Raw genomic sequence first — 9,997 nt, 5'->3', positions numbered from 1 at the left:
CTTGATTGTCAGCAGCTCTGTCCTGAGACAAAGCAAAAATCTGTAAACAGAAACAAACAGTAGCGTGTAACACATGTTTTCAGCCGACGCTGAATTAAGCCGTAGCTAGGTAAACAACGCGGCATAATAATACAAATGCAAATCACACAATTAGAGATAATATCTTATAGAGTATCATTCACAATCACAGTTTGTATTTACGCTTTAGACTACAAAGGACTCTGTTGTAATTCTGTCCAAAACATGACGTTTCTCTTTCCCAGTTCTTTTTCGTGCAGTCGATAATAAAAAACCACTTCCGGAACCGGACTCCGTAATGGGTAGTCCGGAATTTAAATTTATTTCAAAAGGGTGAGACACGACACTCCCCACCTGATTGCGAATAGCAATCACCACTATACTACAATAATACACCATAAAAAAAGGTAAACAAGACTTTAACAGTTCTGGAAAACGCGATAAACAAGAAAGTTTAGAGTCACAATTGTAGTCCTTACAACACTCTTGATAATGATAATAGGTCAATTTAAAGTCACTCAGATTCAGTACCAGATCTGTAACAGGGCGGATGTAGTAGGAGGTGGTTCCATCCCTGATGACCTTGACCTTAACCTTTCCGACAAGGTTGTCCTCTCCACTGAAAGTGTCGACGACTCTGGACACAGACCAGTCGTTCCTAGGTGTGTTTTTGTCTTTAATCAGAACGATGTCACCAGTTTTGACATTTTGGCATTCAGACTGCCACTTTTTGCGTCCCTGTAGTGATTGTAGGTATTCCTTTTGCCAACGCGACCAGAAGGAATTGGCTAGGACCTGGACATGTTTCCATTGGGCCTTATACATGTCGCGGATGCCCAGTTCCTGGAAAGGCTCTTCCACTCTACAAGTTTTCTGCTTAAGGAGGACAGAAGCGCTGAGTATCTGAGGAGTTTCGGAATCATTTGATACGGAGATGATAGGTCGTGCATTGAGAATGGCACACACTTCGTACATTAATGTAGTTAGTACTTCATGGGTCAGGTTCTTGTTGTTGTGCTCCAGCAACATGGAGTCGAGAATACGCCTTGACAGGCCAATCATCCGTTCCCAGACTCCTACCATGTGGGAGGAGTGAGGCGAATTAAACTTCCAGGTGATTTTGGTTTGTTTATTTTTACGTCCTCTTAACAGCCAGGGTCATGTAAGGACGTGCCAGGTTTGTTGGTGGAGGAAAGCCGGAGTACCCGGAGAAAAACCACCGACCAACGGTCAGTACCTGGCAACTGCCCCACATGGGATTCGAACCCGCTTCCCAGAGGTGGAGGGCTTGTGGTAATATGTCGGGACATCTTAACCACTCGGCCAGCGCGGCCCATTCCAGGTGATACTCCTGCGATATAAGAAATCCTTTGTATCTATCTTGAGGTCATTGGTGCTTCCGACGAAGTTGGTACCGCGATCCGAGTAAAGTTCTTGAACTTCTCCGCGAATAGAAACAAATCTCCTAAGAGCGTTGATAAAGGCCGATGAGGTCAGGTCTTCGACAACTTTGATGTGGATTGCACGTGAAGCCAGGCACGTAAAGATGACAGCCCATCATTTGGAATGAGCTAGACCGCCTCTGGTCCTCCTCGAGGTGGATAATCGAGTTTACGAGACGTCGACATCCGACGATCCAAAATCCGGCTGCACGCACAGCGCCCTCCGTAAGATGTCAACCTTGGTGTTTGGTGGCCGCATGGTAGTATCGAACAATGACCATGCCCATGTGGCTTTCACCAGGAATGATAATGCGGTTCAGTTCATTTTGATTCAAAATTTCCTTAAGTCGGTTCAGTCTTCCTCCAACTCTCATGACACCGTTTGAATCAATGTATGGTGAAATTGAAATGATGGGACTGTCACGTCTCAGTTTTTCTTCCCTAGTAAGTTGCATGAAATCGTCCAAATAGAAATCCTTTTGAGTTTCCATAATGATCAAGCCTGGTGAAAAGGGACGAAATCCCTGTAATCCTGATTATTATTCGTATGTTGAGTGCTGTTCGGATTCGTTTGTTTGAGTTTTACGGCCCATCGACAACTAAGGTCATTTAGGGCCAAACTACAAGTCATGCATTATTATCAGGATAAAAGATCAGGGTAAGAAAAGGCAGGTAAGGATAAAACACAGATTGTAAATGTTTATTTGATAAAAAAAAAGGTTTGCATGGGATAAAATAGTTTTGGCTAAAACACATGAGAAAACTCATGCACAAAGTTGATGAAACGATGAAATGTTGAGATGATACGATGATATGATATGATGAGAAAACGTTCATATTTTGTTTAAAATACCGATTTCTTTGAGATAATTAAAAATACGATTATGTCTCACGGCATGAAACAAAGTCGGATTCGTTTTCTTACTGAAAGATCTAGCGACGTGTTTGAGGATTGATATGCAACGTATCAGCGAAATCCAGTCAGAGAATTTTTCAAACCGATGCAAGCCGAGGTTGGTGGCTGGCTTCTCCGAAGTATTGGTTTTCACAACCTGGACCCGGGGCCTGATTTCTTTGTCAGAATCCTCGTTGACCAATTCATGCTCCTCCGGGTTTTCTTTCACGAGATTAGAAAGTGTCAAGAATGGAGGACCTTTCAGCCAGACACTCTCTTGAATTTTCGTTGACGGAATGGAACGTGTACCCTGATCGGCAGGATTCTGGTGGGTGCTTATGTACAGCCACTGTTTTGGTGTAGTGATCCTTCTGATCCGTTCAACCCTGTTAGCAACGTAGACGTAGAATCTTCTGGTTGTGTTATGTATGTACCCAAGGACCACCCTGCTATCGGAGTACAACTTAACCTTGCCGAACTGGATTTCGGAGTTGTCCAACACAGTTTGCAGGATTTGAGTGGCAAGGACGGCCGCGCACAATTCAAGGCGAGGTGTGGTATGTCCTTCCATCGGTGCAACCTTAGCTTTTCCTAATACATGAGAAATATGAATAGTAGTCGAAAGTTCTGAGATACGCTACGGCCGCGATAGCTTCGACAGAGGCATCAGAGAATATGTGCAGTTCCTTTCTGACCTCGCTGCGAGGATTGTCTGTGTATGTGCGAGGAATACGAACGCCTTCCAACTCGCGCAAAGATTCCCTCCAGGTCTCCCATTCACCCTTCGACTCGTTAGGTAGGGGGTCGTCCCAGGCCAAGTCCTTGGCGTTCATCAACTTCCTGAGGAATAGTTTGCCGCGGATGATGACAGGGGACAGGAAGCCAAGGGGATCGTAAAGGCTGTTGACTGTGGATAGGACGCCTCGTTTAGTGAATGGTTTTTCCTCGGCAGAGACTTTAAACGTAAATTCATCAGAGACAATATCCCAGTATATTCCCAGACTTCTCTGAAGCGGGGGTGATTCAAAATCGAAGTTCAAGTCCTGTAGGTCTTGGGCTAGATCGTCTGAAGGAAAGGCGTCCATGACCATGCGAGAGTTTGACGATATTTTGTGTAGTCGGAGATTGCTGCCTCAAGGAGGGATTTCTGTGTCCTTTTCAGGAGGTTGATCGCTGATTCGGCATCAGGACGGGACGATAGGCCATCATCAACGTAAAAATTGTTGTTGACGAATTCGTAAACGTCCTCACCATATCTGTCCTTGTTGATTTCAACTGATTTCCGAAGGCCAAACGTTGCTATGGCCAGGGAGGGGGCGTTGCCAAATGTATGTACCTTCATCCGGTATTCAGTTAGTGGTTTATCTGCGTCATTTTCAGAATGCCAGAGAAACCGAAGAAAGTTCCTGTGTTCTTCTGTAACAAAGAAACAGTGAAACATTTGTTGAATATCTGCTACAAAGGCCACTCTTTCCTTGCGAAAACAAATGAGAATACCGAGAAGGCTGTTGGTGAGGTCAGGTCCTGTGAGAAGAGCACTGTTGAGGGAGACGCCTTGGTATGTGGCCGAGGAGTCAAATACAACGCGAATCTGTGATGTCTTCTTCTTATGGTATACTCCAAAGTTTCAATGAGTTCGAAATAGGTGGCGCTATCTCTGCATGACCACAATCAAACATGTTCTTATGAACAAACAAAAGTCTTTTTTTTTTTTTCTTGGTTCCTTCTTAGGTTGGCCCTGCAGGTAGGGCGTTAGAATTGTACCTGCTGCCCCTATTGCATGATCGTAAAAGGCGACTAAATTTAGGATCTTATCTTTTCTCTTCTTCCTAACTGACTTTATCTTTCCTAATGCCTCCCTTGGCACCGCCTCACTTTTGGCCTTGAGTTGAGCGTTGGCCCCTGTGAGGAAGGCTCTGGGTTCTGTCCCCTGGCAGAGACACACCAAAGTTTATAAAAGTGGTAGTTTCTGCTCCTGCTTAGCGTTCAGCATACATGGAGTGGAACGACTGGTTTGCCCGTTGTCAGTATAATGTGACCGGGTGGGGTGTGTTGCTTGGTGTCTTCGGCGGCATGCTTCAGTGATATAGCACTATAAAAAGGGCAACAGTTCCACTATACAAGAAGACACAACACGAACATACCGCAGTCTCCCAGTACACTCACCTCGCACAACATACACGCAACACACCGCATACATGGGAGGCCGTCCTTACATGACCATAGCTGTTAATAGGACGTTAATAAATCAAACAAACAAACAAATCCTTCTTAGGTTTCGAGTCAAGGATTTGGCTCAATCTGATTGAAATACAGATCCTTATAACCACTCCGTTCAATATAGGATCTGACAATATCCCATATGGGGTCACGTTCGGATGACCTTTTACCACGTGTACTCCAGATCAAATACATTTTCTACACATTTCTACGTCAATTGTTAACGCCATTTCGTCCCAGTAAGCATACACATTTAGCATTATTGTGCACTTTGGGCGAGATAACTACGTACATGAAAATAATTTGGACCGCTTTATGAAACTAGTTCGACCCCAGTCAAGATTCTGGCAGTACCAATTTGATTGGCCATTTCCATAGGTCATCCTGACGTGATCCCTAATGGGATGTTGTCAGATCCTCATATCAAACGTAGTGATAATAAGGATCTGTATTTTAATCAGATTGGGATTTGGCTCTGTCCATGGCTTGTGACTTGTTCTTCGGAAGGGGCTGCCCATTGCGGCGAAAAGGGAGAGGGGCTTCCCAGTTTCCGTTATTTTGGCGAGGATCACCTCGCCATTGTGATCGTGGTTGCAAAATTCTCTTACAGTCAATTTCCTCAATATGATTGGCTTAGAAATTGCTCGCAGATACTAGCGCTCCTAGCGGCAGTGTATTCAACAACTTTAATTTTACCGGGAATTTTAAATAGCAAATTTTGAATATGAAAGTTACTGAAATAAGCGTATCTGTAACGTCGAAATAGGAATAGTATATTACGGCTTTCATATCCTTACTATATACACTATCCAAGAGATCTTCTGTTTGAAAACAAATTTTTCAAAGTATCTAGACTTTTCGTCCCCAAAATGGTGTTTACAATGAATGAAGACGTTTCGTCCCAAAATGCTTGCTCCGAAGCTGTTTTTTTTTGAACTTTTACTTTTACTCAACAAAATAGACTTTACGCTTTTCATGATCAGCACCATCATCTTCTATATAACCTATTAATTTACCACTGTACCCGTGGATACATGTACATGTGTATGTTTATACTTCTTTGTGCACATTATATAACAACTGCTATATTACAATCAATTTATGAAGGACAAAACTCTTACATGTAAGAACAGGAGGACTGAAGAATAGCGGGAATTAAACTTTTAAAAATATTTCCTCTATGCTGGTATTGCTATTTATGATTAAAATGTTTAATTATATGATATTAGCCTTTTCAGTAATAAGCTTAATATTGTAATCATTTTCAATCCGAAAATAATTACTATCATCATCTTCAAATAGATGATTTGCATTTCTCAATGATATAAGCGGCAAATTTGTAATGACGTAAGGAACACCTGACAAAATCGCGTGCCTGACAGCTGTTGTCAAAATGGCGAAGCACTGTCGTTTGGACAACTTACGAAGCGACAATCGCTTGAAGAATTTGGATTTTATGTAAAGCGTGATATTACATATTTTCCTCAGTGTAAAATATATGAAGATTGATGCAGATTATGCATGGATATTCTTATACGGGCGAAAAAACTAGTGTTGGCAATGTAAACAATCGCACGTTCAACAGGTCAATGTACAGCTGATACGTCTGCAGCATGCATGTTGTCTGATGGTTCATCGAATAACTACACTAAGCCTTTGTCAGCAACATGTTCAGCTTTTAGGACTTGAAAGGAATTGAGTAAGACCACATCCGAAGAATGCTATACAGAACCAGTGACGAAGAAACGTAATATAATGTACATGTAAGTTACTGTACTGTATATACATGTACATGTATTTAGTGCTAACATGGCGGAGGCGTCAAGCATAGACGTTTATAACCAGATATAGGAAAAAGTTTGCTGTTTCACGAATGACTTGAAATATGATAAATGAAGTAAATTATGCATGTAGGCAAGCCTATACTGTCAAATTTGTATTAGGCATAGAATTTTATTAAATCATTAACTATTTCTTAGAAATCATCTGATTATCATTTAGGTTCAAACAATTATCATAAAAATTCCAGGTAAATATAAGATACTGCCACCTCCAAACAATTACTTTGACCAGTGTAAATTCCAAACTTTTCTTAGAGTAATGAGAAGTATCCAATATTATACATGTAGTCAATAGTAATTATTTAAAATTAAAAAAAAAATATGCATGTAATTGTGACAGAAATATTTTATATTGTTACAGATGAAACATAAAAGCACCTGCAAGAGTATAAGACAAGTTAAAGCTTTTAAAGTTTAATATTTTGTGTAGATTGTCAAGTCCAGTTTTTTATCAATAACAATATTATATTTACATGTATACTACAGAACTAAAGATCATTTGTATTAAATGACAAATGATCTTCTGTCAATAAATGACATATTACCTTAGTCAAAGTGTAACAATTAATCACATGCTTATTTTTAATTACAGGAAGCTAATCATGGAAAACTTTGATGTGATAGCAGTTCTTAAATCAAAAGGACATACATGCATATGAGGAAAGGACTGGATTAAAAGAATGGACATCATAACTTATGGAAAGAGAGAAATTTTATACAAATGCATTGTAGATACACTACAAATGTAATCCAGTATTTTTATTAAAATGTGTTTAAAGTGAAAAATACAAGTTATGACAGCACTTTGTTGTTTTATTTGTATTCCAAACTTTATGAGCTACATGTAGCCTGTATTCCCTTCATTTGAGTCAGTCGAAATGTCCCGGATTCCAGCTCCTTGTCCCTTTCCTACCCAAGAAATGGAAACAGTGTCCATTGACACTGATAGTGATAGTGATAATTGTCTTTATGTAGTTCCCTTGCATCAGATGTGTATACAGTAATAACTGAACAGTCTTTAAACAGAAATGCAATGTTCAGGGTTTCTTTCAAAAGAATAATATGGACAGTCTATACAAATGTATATGAATCTTTTAAAGGTATTATTGAAAGTTACACTCTGCCACCCTCGATACTCCAGGGTTTAAGACACGGACATCCTATCCACCCCTGAACTATCCCATTATAAACAGGAGGCAGTTCATGAGAATAAAACTGGCCAATCACAGGTCTGCAGAGAAATCCTTTTAGATTTCAGAGAGTGAGCGATGTCCAACTTCAAAGCCACAGTCAACCACAGTGTACCATTATTAGATTATTTTGATGTACAAGATCATCAAAGGATCAAATTACCTGTGTCTTCTGTTGCCTTCATTTTTGCTATGCCATAGCCTAAGGGTGGATATAATGTCAGTAGATAGTAACCCCTGGAGTATTGAGGATACACCTCTGCAGGATCATTTAGTTTTGTAAACTTAGATTAAAATATGGTGTTACAAAATATGTTTCATATTAAGATAATTTAAGATAACTAATAACAGATTTCTATGAAGTGGCACACATGCTTTTGAGAACAATATTGAACATGCAACCATTGATAGTGGGGTTTTTATTCAGTTTTTATAATGGTAAAATTACTGCCATTACCTTTATTCTCTTCTTGAGAATTAATTATTAATAAATAGATTTAACACACATAAGAAATTCTAATAATTTTATTTGCTCAAAGTTTTCAATTTTGCACAGTGCAGCACTGCAGTACAAAAAGCACTCACAGTCTGACCTGCAAACACAAGAGTTTCTTCAATATTCTCTAGATGCAAAAATATAATTTGAGATTAATGAAATATCATTTAAATTTCTTTTCATAATTTTCCATTCAGCTTTAAGTGTTCAACAGTTTCTAGTGGATATAATGACAGTGAAAATAACCTCTGGAGTATCAAGGATGCAGTCTCCCATGTTATGAATATGTCATTGTTCTGTAGTAGAAGGGGAAATATACATGGCTAGTAAGAGGCTGAACTTAATACATCTACCACCTCAGTTAAGGTTCACTGATCTGGACCTGGACCATCCAAAAACATACAATCATTTTATTACAATAAAAAGAATAGTGATGATGCATTTGTGTTTCTTCGGATGGAAACAGGTAACAAGACATTCAAACCTTATACAGGTGAAGATCTGATTTAATGTAAAGTATATACATGTAACATGTGTATATACAAAAAAAAGTCTGGAGTTATTCTTGTTTTATTGCACTGTTTAAATATTAGAGTTAAATTCTATCTTTTTTACCTCATTTAATAAATACATGTATGCTATTCACAAATAAATTTTGTTATAGGTTGACTGCTTTGCAATCTTAAGATTTAGTGGTAACTATTTTATCAAACAGCTGCAATGATATCAAAAGTCAAGTTCTGACATCTTATTGTTAATCTCTGTTAAATCTGAAAATCTTTGAAAAGAGAGTATGAAATTGCACAAAATATTAAATAAATGAAAAGCCTGAATGTAACTAGAATGACTGTTTGTTTCAATGTTAGCATATTAAAGCTTTGATCATACTCTATTGCTTTCTTATCAAAATCCAAAAAGGAAGGGATTGATCATTACATGTATTTTGCCTTATGTTTGTTTACAGATTTACATGGAGAAAACTGAATATACAGTATATTATTTGGTTTGTTAATAAAATTGAATATTTAGTCTCAAATAAATCCATCAGTATTTCAAATTCAATAAATATTATTGACTCATAGATATTAGACATTGGCCTATGGCTGTCAAGAAAAAGCTTTATCCTCTCCAATTTGTATAATTGTGGTTTTCTTTTTCATTGCTGCTCACAAGAAACATTTGAATGGATCATCAAATAGACAACCAGAAGACTGATTTCACTTCTTAAAAACATTTGAAGTGTCATCATAATTGTCCCAAGTAAACCAAATAAGATTCATGTATATTTACATGTACATACATTCTATATACATGGTACATGTATAAATATTTACCGGTAATGTTTCATAAAATGAAAGGAAGACAAGTAGATTTCTTTAAATATCTGCTTAAGTAATACTCCCTCTCATTCTACAGAGTATTCCCTTAATGTGAAACTCATGTGTAACTCACCAGAGCAAACTTAGTACACTTTACTTATACTGACTAAAGTAGACCTAGTGCATTAGCAATCTGTTTCTATTTGCAAAGAAATGTTCATCATACAATGTATTTAAATTGACTGTGTTGTCAAAACATGTACTTAATGTTTCTGGTGTTAAATAGGTATTAAATATACCGGACATGTATATTATGTATAATTTTAATGTGCATATGTATACATGTACATTGCCTCCCGTAATGTAGGGGGGCCTACAAGTGTACGTGTTGTACATGTACTTTTGATCAATGGATTTATTATTTTTATTTCAATGGCGGTAACTACAGACACAGAGATTGGTCCACAATTATTTCTCAATAATCTTTCATATATAAACTGTCAGTATAATCAGGTTTCATAATTCATATGGAAAATTGAGGATTTTTAACATTTTTCAATCTGCGTTCCGTACAAA

At 38.3% G+C, this 9,997-nt stretch overlaps 1 protein-coding gene and 1 long non-coding RNA gene across 2 annotated transcripts; one reads left to right on the top strand and one right to left on the bottom strand.

The window, feature by feature from the left end:
• Positions 1 to 1,693: 1,693 nt before the first annotated feature.
• LOC138308126 (uncharacterized) lies at positions 1,694 to 2,926 on the bottom strand. The gene is made up of 2 exons (XM_069249071.1): positions 2,386 to 2,926; positions 1,694 to 1,962 (listed from the first exon to the last, which is right to left on the bottom strand). The coding sequence occupies exons 1-2, from the start codon at positions 2,924 to 2,926 to the stop codon at positions 1,694 to 1,696; spliced, it is 810 nt and encodes a 269-aa protein (XP_069105172.1).
• Positions 2,927 to 5,872: 2,946 nt separating this feature from the next.
• On the top strand, positions 5,873 to 7,219 carry LOC138307489 (uncharacterized). Its single transcript, XR_011205993.1, has 2 exons — positions 5,873 to 6,338; positions 7,009 to 7,219. It is a non-coding gene; the product is annotated as an uncharacterized lncRNA (long non-coding RNA).
• The last annotated feature ends 2,778 nt before the right edge of the window (positions 7,220 to 9,997 follow it).

Source organism: Argopecten irradians, chromosome 14 (genome assembly GCF_041381155.1).
Source record: "Argopecten irradians isolate NY chromosome 14, Ai_NY, whole genome shotgun sequence".
Lineage (NCBI taxonomy): Eukaryota > Metazoa > Mollusca > Bivalvia > Pectinida > Pectinidae > Argopecten > Argopecten irradians.
This window is presented reverse-complemented; position numbering and strand designations above follow the sequence as displayed.